This window comes from Pterocles gutturalis, unplaced genomic scaffold, assembly GCF_000699245.1.
Source record: "Pterocles gutturalis isolate BGI_N339 unplaced genomic scaffold, ASM69924v1 scaffold41821, whole genome shotgun sequence".
NCBI classification, from domain to species: Eukaryota; Metazoa; Chordata; class Aves; order Pterocliformes; family Pteroclidae; genus Pterocles; species Pterocles gutturalis.
Genome location: NW_010099293.1, coordinates 1 through 16,037, shown reverse-complemented (window position 1 = coordinate 16,037; position 16,037 = coordinate 1). Strand labels below are relative to the sequence as shown.

At 50.1% G+C, this 16,037-nt stretch overlaps 1 protein-coding gene across 1 annotated transcript; it reads right to left on the bottom strand.

The window, feature by feature from the left end:
• Positions 1-13,033: 13,033 nt before the first annotated feature.
• Positions 13,034-15,970, bottom strand: NFKBIA (nuclear factor of kappa light polypeptide gene enhancer in B-cells inhibitor, alpha; the record flags this gene model as incomplete). The annotated part of the gene is made up of 5 exons (XM_010075946.1): positions 13,034-13,682; positions 14,193-14,453; positions 14,571-14,659; positions 15,148-15,358; positions 15,862-15,970. Coding segments are annotated over 5 exons (718 nt in total), but the record flags the coding sequence as incomplete, so codon positions are not given.
• Positions 15,971-16,037: the final 67 nt, after the last annotated feature.

The window sequence follows — 16,037 nt, the reverse complement described above, 5'->3', positions numbered from 1 at the left end:
TTTTCCTGAATCCAGGATGTAATAGCTCCTGTGTTTCTGTGGCACTTCAGATTACACTTCTGTAGGCCCTGCAGCATCATCTCCAACTGGGACTGGATTATGCTGCTCTTAATTCTTCTGCTGATGGGTAGTTAAGATAGTCACCAACATGGGCAGAAGCATCTGTCTGCACAGATCTGCATTGCTAGTTGACTAGGAACCCAAGCAATGGTGAGGTTATACCCTAGCGTTTCCAGTATTGGAAGACATTGCCAAAGACAACACACTGGACTGGTAAGACCTCTGGGCTGGTGATTGCGGTGGCCTTATTAAGTGCCAAACTCAGCCTGTTGCTCAATGAGCTATTTTCTTTATGTAACCCAGTGCGCCTGACACAGCTTGAAATAGCCTGGCTAGCAAAGAAATTGCAGTGCGGTGAACAACGTGAGCAGCTCCCTCAGTGGCTTTGCATGTGCCCAAGGCTGATCATCTCCAGCATAAATTACGGGTTTGCTCAGCTCCGAGGACAAGGCCTCTGTTTTGCAGTATAAGTGAAAGAAAACATGAGCTCAGATTGCCCCAAGCACAGCTTTGATTCTCACATTGTGCAAGTGCTCAGCAAGCGCATGCAGTTCCTGCAGCGCCTGCCAGAGAGACGTGCTGGGGCTGATGGAGAAGAGTGATCTTGGAAGCCGTCAGGACGTCCTGGATCCTGAGGATGTTGTTGCAAAATCGCCTGCCGGGGGCTTCCCTGCTCGTGTAACTTCTGGCACCGCCTTCCTGCAGCGCTGTCTCTGGTGGCCAATACAGGCTGCCAGCTGCTGCAGCAAAGCTTCTAGGAATAGACTTGCTTATCCCCTTCAAGCTGCTAATCTAATCAAACAAATCACAAGAGTTCGGTGAGCTGAGAAACTTACTTTGCATGGGAGCTTGTGTGACCAGAGTGCCAACTGTCAGAAGCCAGGACTGGCCGCAGCTGGCAAATCCAGAGTGGTAGTGGCCTTGGAGAAAGAGCGAGAACACTGGGATCAAAACAGCAAAAGCAAATGCTGGAACCTGTGTCTCCTTGTGTAGCTCTGTAGCCTGTGTGGGTGCCCGTGTCCAAGCCCTGGCATTACTGGGTGGTTGGAGCATGTCCCTCCAGGCATCCTGACAAGAGCTGGAACTAGGTTGATGGCCTGGGGTTTAGGGAGGCGACTTTATTTGGGTGATAGAAAGGTTTGGGGGTGGGGGGATTCCCAGCTTTACATGTCATTTGAGTTTGGATGGCTGCAAACTCAGGGCAACAGAAAAGCAAACTGTATCAAAATTAATAACAAGCTTCTCCATGTGCAGCCCTGGCTGCTGAATTACTGGCACGTTTCTGTCCAAACCAGGGCTCAGACCAGCCAGGAACACTAACAGTCTGCTGGCACGTGTGCATGGACATGTGGAAGGGGCTGACAGGCAGTGCACAGTTCCATCCTTGGCCAAACATCTGCAGGGGAGGATCCCTCTGACCTTTACCCTGGAGAAGATCTGCTGAGCACAGACCAGTTACCCCATATCTGCAGCCTCCCTGGATGTGCTCACTTGTCACCCTTGGAAATTTTGTCTGTGCTGAAGCTGAGGACTTTGGCTGGCTGAACCTGCCAAAACAGCAGCTGTGACCAGTCACCCGAGTGTTTGGAAATCCTGGACTCTCTCGATTGCACAAATACAGCTGAAGTACCCCGGCCATACTGCGCAGATCCCCACCTCGTGTGCTGGAGATCCCATGCATGCAACCTGCCGAGCTTACCGCATGCATGCAGCTTCTCTCAGCACATGCACCTTTATTTCAGGCCAGGAAACCCCAAACAGAAATAGGGCAACCCCTGCCTACACAAACAGCTTGCTGGGATTTCTCCCTAGCAATGCACTGGGGTTTTTTTTGCAGCAAACCATGACCCAGCTTGCTTGCAATGAGTCGCATGCTTTTTCTCGCCACAGAGCCCAAGGCTGCTGCTCAGATCTGGCCCTTTTGGACAGTTTGTGGGGGCAGCCTCTGCAGTGTGCCCAGCTGCAGCTGCAGAGGCCAGGGCTGCAGCTCCTGGTTGCTTTGGCAGGGAGCCATGGTTGATGCGCTGGGCTGCCTGCCCCAGACAATCTTAGCATTTAGTCAGGCAGGAGCAGGCTGAAGCGGTGGAGGGAGTGTTAGTGTGGAGTTCACTAACCTAAGCCTTGCTCAAATCATGTCTAGATAAAAAGTGCTGGGTTCTTCCAGCTCCTCTCCTGAGGGGCTGCACCTGTGGGGAGTTGTGGTTATGCATTTCCAGCAGAAGAGGGAGGGGGCAAAATATTCCGTTTCCTGCTGCCCTTTCTCCTTCTATGCCGAGGGGGTTTCTGCTACTCAGTACTACAGTGCCTCAAAGCAAGCCTCGCCTGGTTATCCCGCTACGGGAAAGAGACGTTTTGCAGAGCCCCGTGCTATCCCAGGGTGTGTTCCTTTCTGCCTGCCTCAGATCAGGGGGACAAAAGGAGAGGCCACAGTGGCCACAGAGAGCACTTTTCGCAGCACAGCTCTGCCGCAGCCTCTGATCCTGATTCACCTCCTCCTCCCTGCCATGCTGGCCAGCCTCAGGCTGGAGGTGCACCTCTGGCCTCAGCATTCCCCTCTGCTTGTGCAGGCAGCTCCTTGCTCCCTGTCCTGGGCACCGGATGTGCTCAGTGGACTCCGGCAAGCCAGCAAGTTTGTCACAGCGAGGTGATGCAATGCCATGCTTACACCTTTCCAAGGAGCTGGTCTTTTATCTCCCAGCACCCCATCCTTCTGCCCTTGTGCATCTGTACACACAGAAGAGTCCTGTGTAAGGAGGAACTGGCTTGTTTAGAAAATGTCCTGCGATTCACTCTTCCAGCCAGTCCCAGAAAACAGCTCTGCATGGCTTTGCACTTCCTGAGACGTGGTAAACAAATCTCCAAGGAGTAGCTTGAGAGAGAGAGATGGGCTTTTTCAGTAGATTCAGCTAGGTCCAGGGAAGGCGCATGTGGCAGTGACCAAAGATGGGAAGGAAACAGGAAGACCTGTCACTGCTTTATGTGTTTTACTCTCAGAGCAGCAGTTGTCTTTTCTATTTCCCTTAAAAGAAAGAAAAGGCAAAGGTGATTCATGTCCCGTGCCCCAGCTCTGCCTTGAAGCAGCGTTAGTGTGACTAAGCTCATCATTTGTTTCTCCATCTGATGCTGAGAAGGTGGTAGCAGGGCAGGCTGTGATTAAGTGGAATTTCTCAATGTTGAAAGATGTTTGAGAATGGTCCCGATGATTAATAAAATGACTTGAGGGGCCATAGGAAAATCTGATCCTGTAATTTTTTTTCTGAAGAGCACAAACCTTTTGAAAGTCCCATGTGTGAAAGCTTAGAGAACAGCATTTGCATAGAGAGCCTGTACCAGCAGCGCTGAGCAAAGGTGAAACCCGCCGGCGCGGCAAGGCCCCCGTCCAGCAATAAATCCTCCTGAATTTCCACGTAGCGCTGGTTACTGGAGTCCACAGCCTTTTGGCTTACCTTATTGCACATCGCTGATGGAAGTCTGCTCATTTAGTAGAACCTAAAGCACCCGAGGGAGGCCCAGTGCACAGGCGACCACCAAGATCTTGGCTTTTCCACAGACATCAAAGTGGGTACCTTTGCAGCTGGAAGCACCAGCTGCTTTAACAGTGTAGGTGCTGGTTTTACCGGTTCATATTCCTCGTGGCTCCACAGAGGAGGGGACTGGTAGCACATACTCTCCAGGCAGCTCCGCAAACACCTGTTTAACTGTTTAAAAGCAGTCCCTGCCCTGGGGAGCTCACCACCCAAAGCCAGGGCAGAGATGCTGCGGGCCACAAGCCTGGTGTGGGCTGTGACTCCACGTCCTACAGCAGCATTTTGCGTCTGCTGGTTTCAGTGCCCTAAGGCACATGTGTAGCCTGTCCAGGCCTTGCCCCAGTCACACACACGGTGAGCAGCAGAGATGGAGCCAGCCCTGGCCTTTGCCAGCCCATGCCACTGTTGTTACCAGAAGGCGCTTTTAAGGAGAAGTGACGTTTTACTTTCTTCTTGTCCCAGGTGCTGTTAAGGAGCAGGGTGAGCCCTCCTATGCTGCAGTATAAACCACTGACTATCTGCACCTCAGTTTTCCCCCTGGGGACTTACAGCATTTGACTACAAGTATTCTGAGAGGCTAATATCTCATTCAGTCAGGCTCACTGCTGTTAGTGCAATGCCTAATTTAAATTGCTGGCTGTTTGCTAGCAAAAACATTTCCTTCCCTCTCCCTCATTCCTTTGGTATTGATCAACCTGTTCTGTCCTGGCTTCTCACAGGGAGGTTTTTTCCTGTAGCCCCAATTGACAGATGCTGGAAGCACACAGCTCTTGCAGAGGCCCCTCCTGGGGACTCCCAAAACCATCCAGCAGTGTTTCTGACATTGCACATGAGATCTGTGAGGTGCCGTGCGACAGACTGCCCAACGGGTTGCCAGTTAGCAAAAGTGAGATGCTCTGGGTTTACGCAGGAGCAAGTTCATTATGTGTATGATTACAGCTGTGCAAGAAATAATTTAGCTGTCAGCAAGCAGTAAGGGGGAGAGAGACACTGATGTAGCTGCCACACTACATCTGAGAAGAATCATCCTATCTGCAGCTTGATGTAGAGCTAATGCTGCATGCACACAGTTCAAATAATTTCCTCTTTCTTCATTTCTTGTAATGCCAAAGGCAGCCATGCATGTCGAGCTCTCACTTTTAAGAGCAGATCTTCAGTACATATTTCAATCATATCTGAGTAGGAGCCAAAAAAACCCCAACTGATGTTGATGGGGTAGAGGGACTTACTTCCCAGCCAGGAGAGCAGTCAGTCATCGCACGCAAGATCCATGTCAATCATAAGTCACAGCCACACAGCGCCTTTATGCCTGTGCTCAGGGACCGCAGAGCTGAGCAGGAGCTCTGCTGAGGCCTTGATGTCTTGCAGGTATTTGCATTTACCACCACTGCCTCTTTTTCTCACCACTGCTTCAGAAACAGAAGGTAAAATGAAATCCCATGCAAAGCAGCTCAGCCAGTCTGCGCCAGCTTGCACTTTCCTTTCTGAAGAGCTCCTGGAGGTCCAGTTCAGAGGTGGTGAGCTCCTGCTTGCTTCAGTGGAGGTTGAAAGTACATGGTGCCTCTCTGCTTTAACCCTTTAAAGGGTGACATTTGCAGTGCAGTGCTTGCTCTCATTTTGAAGCTTGCTTCTTCTGATTGTCGTGACTTTACTGTTGGTGAGTTATGCCCCGAACTCTGGATTTCCACATGCCAGTGGCAGACCGATGAAGCGGGACTGTGCTCTGCGCACTTCACTGATCTCACACATCTTGTCTTTGACTTCCTCCTGTGGTTTGCTGAAACAGGTCCCCGACAGCTAACGGGATACGGCTTGGGGAGCCCGGCGCTGGAGTGCTGCAGAGACGGGAGCACCTCCTGCTCCGAGCGTGGGCTCAGACGTCAGGAGCACTTGTGCCCCATGGCCGGCCCCGGATGGGACTGAGCTGCCACCAGGAGCAAACAGCAACCGCTTTGCATGTATCACAGCACTGCTCTTCAGCCTAAGTGATGATGAAACGTGATAAAAAAGTCAGCTCTGTCATTAGGACACACTTGCCTTCTAGTTCACCCTTTAAAAGCCCCCTTTGCAAGGGGGCCCAGCAGCGCTGCATCCTTCTTCACCTCTGTGATGGGACAGGGTCATCTCCAGCTTGGGGAAAAAGCTCTCGGCCTCCCTGCGGTGTCAACAGGCAGACGTGGCGGAAGGGACACCGAGGGACAGGATCGCTTGTGCCATGCCAGCACCCTGTGCAGCAGCAGCATCTTCACTGACACGGCATTTGCCTGCGCGCCCCAGCTCAGGTGGAAGGCTGCTCCCAAATGATTGCTTTGCTGTCCTCAGAGACAGGACTCAGATGCTCTGAGGACTGGAGATGAAGATGACCGTTCATGTGCCATTAAGCGAAATGATTAATAAAGCTACACAGAGCTGTCCTTTATCCTGTGCTTACAAGGAATATGCCATTTCTATTGACAGCATTCAAGGGCCCAGCTGGGGCCCAGCTGTAAACTCAGTGAAGTGTAATGGCTGCAGAGATAACATTTTTCTTATGGTGATGTTGAGAAGCCATGTGCAGTGGCGTTTCATGACGAATGTGCTTACAATGCAAGGGGCTTGCCTCCAGGAAGAGGACACACAGAGCTGCGTTTATTGCTGAATGAAAGCATCTGTGTGGGAAACACCTAACACTCCCTGGGTCATGTGCATTGGCTTCACGCCTTGGGTTGAATCAGGCTTCAGACATGGCCTAAGTCATGGGCAAAATATCTGGCAGCTGGATACTTGTTGGTGTCAAAATCAGCAGCAGTTTACCTGCCAGAAGCCATATGCTTGCCACGGATTGATTTGCAGCCCCAAAACTTTCAGCACAAGAGTGCCCTCAGGATCAGTTTTGAAAATGTCACCTCCCATGAGCTGAATTTTCTTCTTGGTATATTTAGAGCAGCCAAAAGACGGAGTCAATGGGTATCAGGAATATGATGTACACATGTGAGGGGGTGGGTGCTGTGATGGTGAGAGGTGGCTAAGCAGAGCTGATGGAAGGCTGCTAGCTATAAGGCTAAAGACTTGCCCCTAAGCAAGCATGAGGAGTTTAATAGCTATTATATAGATGGCAAGTGGATGCAAATTTGGGGGTTGGCTTTTCAGAGATGACATATTAAGCCCCATGTCGGAGGTATGCCCAGTTCACATGACTCAGGAGAAGAGTGGGAGAGGAAAGTCTGTTATGTCGCAACCACAAAAGCTTAGGAGAAAAAATTTTTCAGGTGAGTGAGAAAACAAACATCTGAATTTTCCAATGAGTAAGAAAAAATGAAACAAATTCTTGTTTTCTGAGTCTACAGAAGTAATCTGTTTCAGTTGGGAAGTTCTCAATATGGTTTTAACCATACGATTTTTTTAAACAAGATGTTGTTTCTAATGGAAACAAAGCAAAACAAAATATTTCCTTTGCAAAATGGAAAAAAATGGCTATTTTGAATTATTCCACTTGTTCTTAAATTCAAAGCAGAAACTTTGGAGATACTTGTACTTATTCCCAGGATGCTGTGGTGCAACTGGGCTCACACCTTCTGCACACACAAGCCTTTGTGGGAAATGTTTGTGGTCCTACTTCTGGCACAGACCTGCCATGTGCTCTGCTGAAATGCTCTTCTCTAATTTTGTGCAGTGCATGAATGCAGCTTGGTCCTCTTGTCTTCTGCCCCTCAGCACAGCTCTTTTTAGGAAGAGGCTTCCCAGAGCACCATGCCTAGGAAGGTTTGGTCATGCCACCATGTGCCTGGAACTGCTCATGAAGAGATGCCAATGGCCAAGTAACCTACGCAGTTTCCCTTTCCCGCTTTGCCCAGACTTCTCTGAAAAAGGAAATGAGGAGTAATCAGTTCCTTACTCCACAAGTCCCTCAGATACCAGAGCGGCTCACAGAGGGAAGCGGGTTATCGGATCACCTTGGAAGTCAGCTGCGCGGAGAAGGGAAACTGGCTTTGTGTCCCATCACCCAGGGCAGAAGGCAGTCCTGGCCAGAGGTCCTGGTCCTTCCCGGACCTGCTCACCTCCCTTTCTGGGCCAGAGACAAAGGGGAGGATGCTGTGGGGAAAGCTTAAGTATTTCTGCATAAAAGGTGCTACTGCTGGGCTGTGAAGGGGACGAGACCACCTCAGTGGTGGACCTGGGGGACCTGCTGGACCCGTGTCTGCTGCTGGTGGTGTCTCACATAGCTTTCGCACCCCTGTGGCACTGCTGACATCTTCCCGTCTGCTTTCTTGCCACTTCACACTTGTTGAATATGCCCTCTTGCAATTTGACTGCCTGTTTAAACCCAGCTGACCTCAGGCAAAGCCTGCCATGCCAGCCTCCCACACTGCTGCCGCCTAACCCCATTTCCACCTAATTATTGCAGTTTCCACAGGTTTGAGCTCTGTCCTGCAAGAGTGAGGAGACAGGCAGTTTGGGAGCTTTCCCTCGCCGCGGTGGGGTGGTCCAGCAGCTCAGCACCACACATTTCAGCCTGCTGCTGGAGGCCAGGGCTGCAAAGATGGGAGCATGGAGAGGTCTGGGGCGGATGGACAGACAGACAATGTCAGATGTTTTACTACAGCTCAGGAAATTTCATAGGTTGTTTGAGAGGAGGTGGAGGTCAAGTGCATTTGGGGGCAAGTGGGTGGTGTGAATCCCCCTCCTCCGGAAGGTTTCCCCCAAGACACGCTCGGGGTAAGGAGCCTCCATGCAGCTTGGGGGAGGGCTCGTTTGTTTGTTTTCTGGGGCTAAACATCTCAGAGAAGCTGCTGCTAGGAGACAGATGTGAGTTTTTAGATGAAATCCAGAAACATCAGCCTTGACGCACACTGGAATGGAAACTCATCCACATAGAAAAAAATGAAAGAAGAGGGTGGTTTCGTTCTGCATGCTGCACAGGCCAGGCAGCCATCCTTACTGACTCTCAGTCCTTCTCAGAATGGCACGCATGCAGAGCTGAGACATGGTGTGTCCTTTTCCCACACAGGGAGGAAAAACACGGGGCGGGTCCTCCCACACTACATGAGCGAACACCACGGGCTCTTGTTGAACAGGGGTCAGTGCTCCTGGGGAGGGGGGGGACTGCATCTGGCTCAGCCCCGGGGCAGTCCCTGGTGCAAACAAGGAGGGTTGCTGAAGCGGAGCAGCAGCACTCTCAGGGATCTTCTGTAGGGCCTTGGGAAACTCCCTTCTCCAAGCTACTGAAATCCAGGGGTAATAATTAACCAAGTTAAGTGTTGCACTCTAATAGTAGCCATGTGTCCTTCATGGAGTGTGTGTGTGTGTGTGTGTGTGTTAAAAATATTTGTGTTTGAAAGCTTTCTTGCAGCACTTCGCACACATATGATCCTATTCTGCTTTCAGCTGGAAGCTTAGAGAGCTTCCCTTGAAAGACGCTCAGGAAAACGAATCTGAAGTAGCTAAAACTGGGAATGGGAAAATGATTTAAATTAAAGGGATGCAGGCCTGTTCCCTCGGAGAACTGCAGAAAGGAGTGAGTGGGGAAAACCCCAGCTCTCTTCTGACAGGGACTGGAAAGTCCTGTTTGGAAAACTGGACAAGGAGACAGTCCTGAGAAAAACTGAGCGCTGGAGCAAGGGGTGGGACGGAGGGCAGTCCAACCTCCAGGGTGTTGGGGGGAGTTTCTGTTTCAACCCCTCTGGACTTTGGCTTCTTACATTATGGCCTGACCAATGTGCCAGCGTTTGAAGGGGGCCTTTTGGCCCCAATGTGAGCTTCAGAGAGCTCTCTGAACAGATGGGGAAGCGAGAGGTGCCAGAGCTGTGACAGGCGCTTGCTGGAGACGGGGCAGGCTGTGCAGCGGCTGTCCTGGCAGCGTGTGCCATCCTGGCAGGTGGGATGGGACTGTCGTGCTCCCTCGCCCCACGGGATCCCATGCAGGTCTTGCTCTCCAGCAAAGCACTGGCGCTGGGAGCACAGCAATGCTGTAAAAGCCCTTCCTCCCACCCCTTGAAGTGAGAGCGGGCTTTCCTCCAGGGAGAGGGTCCTCCCTGCTGTCCCTGCAATTGTTTTTTCTAGGAACAGCCAGATGATTAATGATTTCCACAGCTCAGCTTCTGCAGAAAGATGGTATGTGCTGGAGGAGGGTGGTGGAAGGTTTTTGCTCACGATTGCAAAGGTCAGGCTGGTGCTGGAGCCAGTGGGAGGACGCAGCTTCCCTGTGCACATCCCTAGGTGCAGGGTTGCCTCTTGCCCTTGTTTTTAACACGTTCCAGTGTTATGGAATGCAGAGAATGGAAGAGAAGGGTTCCCAATTTGCTGGGGGAAAATCAGGCCCTGGCCTCTGCTCTCCACCATTGCCGCCCCGGCAGCCTGCATTTTATCTGTTACCACCATAAGGTTCTTGAGAAGTCCAGGGATGATGCCGAGTGAGCTGAAAGGCAGGAGAGCAGGGACTGAAGGTGGCCCCTGGGTTGTGGCTTGGGCGGGGGAGGCCTGTGGGGAGCCGGAGGGGGAGGAGGAAGAGGAGGGTGTGGGAGGAAATTGGGAGTTTAGCTATTTGTGTGCAATAAAGGAAGTATGGGAATATCCCTGCGGGATTATCAGAGATTTACAAGAACGGTCACGGGGGAAAGGCTGAAAGCAAAAATGCAGTCTCATGGTGATCAATGTCAAGATGAGTGAATGAGTTCATGGTGAGCTGGCATTGCAGGAGAAGATGGGGGGCTGCAGAAAGGTGGTCACCCTGGAAGGGAGAAAAGACCAGTCAGAGGCTGATATGGGTGCTGAGGGCAGTACGAGCAGAGGACGCAGGCATGGCAGGAGCTAAGGAAAGGAAGTAGGCTAGTGGAGAGCGGGTCAGAGTCACGAAACTAAACCTGAACTTCACAGGACCTTGATCTGCAGCAGCATGTCTGCTCTTGAAGCTTCCTGAGCCATCCAGGGCAGGTGATGAAGGAACTGGGGAGTGAATTTTGAACCCTGGGCGAGCAGGGACGCACTGGCAGGAGGACAGGCAAGAGCAAGCTAGTGTGCTCTGCTAATAGCAGCTGTGGCAGCTGAATAAGGAAAAAATGATGCTAGAAGAATAAATGCATAAGGAGTTCTTGCTCCGAGTCCTACAAATGGGACTGTGCAACATATCTGCCAGAATGCCAAGAAGGCAGCATGAAGGCCAAAACCACTCTCAGAAGCTCTTTCTAAAGACATAGGTGGGGAAAAGGCAGAGACAGGTGTCATGCAGCAGTTAAGGGCATGTATTTGAGACTGGGGGTGTAAGGGGTGACCTACAGTGGACAGTTGTTACACCAAGTGAGAAGGCAAAGCTCTGCACTAAATAGCCTCACATCAGCAATGCACAAATACACAACATGCCCCAACCTTTTATGCTAACAAACACATATTCTCACATGAATCTGTCCTGCTTGCTTCACCTGCAGTTCCTCCACATATGATACTTGGTTACTTTTGCATGACTGGCGGAGGCAAACAGCAGCATAACCAGCATGTGGTACCTGGGCAATGATTTGTTTAGCTGCAAAACTTCCTTGTACAGTAAAGCATTTGCTTGATTTATTAAGTCACAATAGAATTCATGCAGGATTATGGCAGCACCTTCCTAAGATACTGTTTGTCTAAATGTTGCAATGGGCAGCAGAAAACCTATTGCTGCCTCCGAAACTAGCCGGCCAAGCTGGTACTCCCGATAACTGCACTTTCCTCCCTCCCTCTGGCCTTTGAATAAAAAGTATTTGCATTCAGATGGTATCTATTTAAATATTTGCATACCAGGTCCAGCTGTACCCAAGCACTTCCAGAGTACCAATATCTATAGCTGGTGAATGCCTCCGCAGGGCCTTGACAGCATTTCCAGCTCCTGCTTTGCAAGGGGGAAGCTGAAGTGTAGCTACTGAGAGGAACACTGCCTTTTCTATTTCCAGCCATGTTTAGTCAAGAAAGGCCGAAAGTAATTTTGCTGCCGAAAAACTTGTAGCAGCAGGTGGAGAACCCCCCCCCAGTCCCCATCCCCAGCTCATATTTAGTGGTCATTCAGAGGGCGGGGTGAGTCCCCAGAAAGACGAAGGGTTTGGCAGGTTCTCACCCAGCCCCACACTTGGAAATCTGTGCAGGTTTGCAATGCAGGCATGGCCTTGTCTGCCAGAAGGAAGTTTCAGCACATACACCTGGGTTGTGCTCATGCAATGAGAGTGGAAGGAAAATAAAAATGACTCAGGATGACAATTTTATATAATCCTTTCCACAAGGGCCTTTAGCTCCCATGCAAATTAGGAAGCACCCAGTCAGCTATGGTGCTCTTCCTCATACCAGAGAGCCCTCCTGAGAGCAGGTCGTGTGTCAGGAACCCCTCGGGAAGAACTGGGCAGCAAAGGGAATGGGTGTCCCTGTGCAACCTGGAGCCATGGCCCTCTCCAGCAGCCTGAGCCGGGCCGGGTGCCAGCAGCATCAAAGTCTCCCGGCCAACAGTCCTGGCAGAGCTCGGTCCTGCGTCAGCAGCTCTGCCGCACCCCGTCCCCGGCCAGGGGGTTACAGCACAGGGGGAACAGGGCATGGTCACCCTTCACGCAACCCATCCTTTACGTGGTCACACAACAGGCTAAAAATCTGCGGCTAAAATTAGTCCTGCGCTGCGACACGGTCCCTAAAGATAATTAGGGGTAGGGAAGGATTTGAGCAAAGGGATTCTGTCTGCCTGAATACTGGAGCAGAACACGCAGGAGTAACTGAAGTGGGTAAAGCCACATCCCCCACTGCTGTGAGCTGGACAAGGAGAGCAGCAGCTCTCGCAGCGGGGAGGCCCCGCGCCTGAGTTTTGGGGGTGGAAAGCAGCAGCATGTGTTCCCAGGCGTGTGCTCCCTCTTCCCGTGGAAATCCCCTTTGGAAAATCCAAAGGTGTCCAAGTTCAAACTGGAGCTGGGCCGGTTGATAAACGAGAGGGCGGGTGGGCAGGCACAGGGCTGCACTGCAAACCTCCAGCCTCCCCTGGCAAGTCCCAGCAAGAGCTGTGAGCATCAGAGCTGGAACAAAAGGTGCCACGAGGGCGGGTGGGGGTGCTGCCACAGATGGCCTCAAAACCCCTCTAGCAGCCAGGCAGCCTGGTGCTTGGGTGACAAAGGGGGAATCCCAGCCCCCTGACCTGCCGCAACAGGCGCAGGAAACAACACCTACATCTGCTTCCAAATTTAGCTGCAGCAGAAGGGCTGAGAATGACGAGGTGCTTAGATGTCTTACTGCTGCTGAGGTGAAACACCTAAAATCCCCAAGCCTGTGACCCTATAGGTCTACCAGGTGTTAAATGTTTCTTAAAAAGCAAACCAGATGGATTCCCCCACATCTCAGGACAAGGAGGTGGGCAACGAACCACTTCACAGACCAGGTACAGTAATCTGACTTTTTTTTAATAAATACATATCTCACATGTACCAAAATAATTATAAACAAAAGATGTACAGTATTTACACAATATACAGTTGCTGAAAAGTGTAGCAATTATGACACACATGGTGTGAAACTCAGTTTCCAATGCCCACAGTTAACATTATTGCTACTTTCTCCTAACAGCCAGGAGGTCACCAGTCAGTCCCTTGGTGTGACCCCTCTGCCCAGGAAGCCCCACCGAGAGCAGCCAAGGTCAGTTGGTAAGGCCAGGCACTGCCACCAGTCCAACACAAATTAAAACTGTCTCCAAGATGGGGTGTTGGTATGAGCCTGCCTCGCCACGAGAGAACACGTGTTCCCCTTGGTACCTAAGGCCACAAGATAGCTCTCTGCAACTAGCAGGCTGGATGTGCAGTCTGTCACCTTCGTAGGGTTGAGAAGATTTGCTACGTGGCTCTGTATCTGGTGGTGTAAATAATCACAGATCTCTACTGAAGTTACACATCCCACTCTTGTATTTAAACACAGGCCAGAACCTAGAACCATCCAGTTACATGCTCCTTGCTGGGCAGTGTAGTATTTCCCTCCTGGTTTTTCCCTCTGCATTGCGACTTTCTTTTTAAATGAAGAAAGTCAGTCCTTTTTCTATACATATGTACACAGTCACTTCTTTTCACAGAAAGCTTGGCTTTAAAATGACAGCTGTCGTCCTCCAATAAGGCAGTCATCATATATAAGCTGCAAGAAAAAACAAAAGGCTGTTAATGCAAAACTCTTACTGGGAGTATCATATCCACTCTGGGATAACTGCCAAATTCTGCATGCCCTGACTTTGGCAGCGTATGAAATTTCTGCACTGAAATGGTTACATTTGCCATGTAACAGCACTAAGAACGTTAGAAAAACAAATTCTGGGGAAGACAAAACCAGCCATTAACTTGAATTTTATCTCATGAGTTTCTGTAGTTGTCAGCAACAGAACAGTGTTCAGAGAACCATGTTGCGTTAACCTCTCTTCCCTCATGTTATTTTTTACTTTTTATTCTTAAATTTACTCTATTTATATGCTTGCCCCAACTGCCATTTTGCTGATGGTTGATAGCAAAACCTTACTTCAGGGGCTGTTTATACCCATCTGTTATACAGGTAAGAGGTCACTGGAAAATGTCATCAGAGCAGCACCAACAAAAAAAACCTACAAAGGGCAGGATTTTCCCCTTCTCTTGAAAAGTCCAAATAGCTACTTACTTCATCCTCTGTGAATTCAGACTCAGATTCACTGCTCTCCTCGTCTTCGCTTTCTGGCAACATCTGCAGGTCAGCTGTGGTCAGCTGCTTCAGCTGTTCCTGTATGCTGGAGTTGTCTCTTCCCCACGTGAGCTGATAGGGGGAATAGCCCTGGTAGGTCACTTTGTTCACATCCGCCCCATGTTGCACCAGAAGCGACACCAGGTCTGAATTCTGCAGGTCGACAGCCAAATGTAGTGCCGTTCTGCCATTGCAGGGCTCCTGCATGAAAACAACCCAAGATTTGGCATGTTAGGAGAGCCAGAGCCAGTGCCAGACCTGTTGATTCTTATGATTACACAGCCCTGCCCAGTTAAATTCATGGTATACATTACATACCTGAGCATTCACATCTGCTCCCAAGGACAGCAAGTATTCAACAATAGCCAGGTATCCTTGAATAGATGCCAAATGGAGACATGTATGTCCTGCAAAACACAAACGAAGGGAAGATTTGAGTAAGTCTAACCTAATGCCCTATCATTCAGTTAAAGTCAAGATGACAGGACAGGATGATATCTAAGTCTGTGATTCATCCATGGCAAAAGGGTGTTCTCCAGAAGAGCTTTCCAGCTTCCATTAAGTATGAGTAACAGGGCTGGATTTTGGAAAGATTTCTTAGAGGCTTTATTTCAGTGTTTGACTGCAACTTATTCTAAAGAAAAAAAAAAAAGGAGTACTGCAAAAGTACTCACTAAAAATGCAAAATTCAAAGCCGTGAGACCCAATAAACAGTGAGGAGGTCTACAAGACAGTGACATTTTGAACTTAGGCACTGGTGTGTGCTTTGGACTCCTCAACTCTCAAGTGGGCATAAAAATCCTTTGCCACCTCTCCAGAGATCTTTGAGCTCTATGAGACATCAACCCTATCCGCAGTACAACACTAACATCGATGTACAGCAGTGTGCCTGTACCATTGTAGTTGGTGGCCTGCAGAACAGCGAGGAGGTGTTGGGGCTGGCAGTACTGCGTGAGGACGCTGACGCTCCTGAGGGAGCCTTGCTGGCAGGCAATGTGCAGGGGGGTGTTTCCTCGGAAGTCCCGGATTTCCAGGTTGCATCCAGCCTTCAGAAGATGCTCGGCAATTTCGGGTTGATCAGTGATTACTGCCAGGTGAAGAGGAGTCTGCAGGCAAAAGAGAAAATGCAAACCTGTAAGTTACATTGCAAACTTGGCAGCAACATCTGGACAAACAAGACCCCTTGACCGCTTGGCGATTTGTGATTGTGATTAAGAACACACCCCAGAAACTCAGTTGTTTATGCTTCCTGACATACTGTATGGTTGCCCTTTAGTCTGGAAGTGATGCACTTAGGGCTCTCCAGATACGGAACAGTCAATCCATGTGAAGGGTATCATTAACATCCCAGTAGAGGGATGCAACCCATTGCATCACATTTGAAAAATGCACGCGTTAAATGCCACTCTCTGGGGAGAGGAAGCGTTGTACTAACACTGGCTGGAGCCATCTGGGGACTTTCCCGAATGATTTAAGTAGGCTTTGATTTAATTGATTCCATCAATTAAAAAAAAAAATTCAAAAGGACTTTTTTGAGGGAATTCCCCAGAGGGCTTTTGTGGGGGTTGTGGGGGCTGAACTGGATTTGGAGCTGCAGAGGTGAAAGTACCTGGCTGAGGTTGTTCTGGAAGTTCAGGAAAGCATGGTCCCCGGTCGTCTGCCGGATCACCTCCAGGCTCAGGGCTTTTTCCTCATGAATAATCGCCAAGTGGAGAAAACTGCAGGAAAAAAAACCCAAACGACCCACGTTAAAACCGCCAAATCTCACGCTAAAACTCCCCCAAT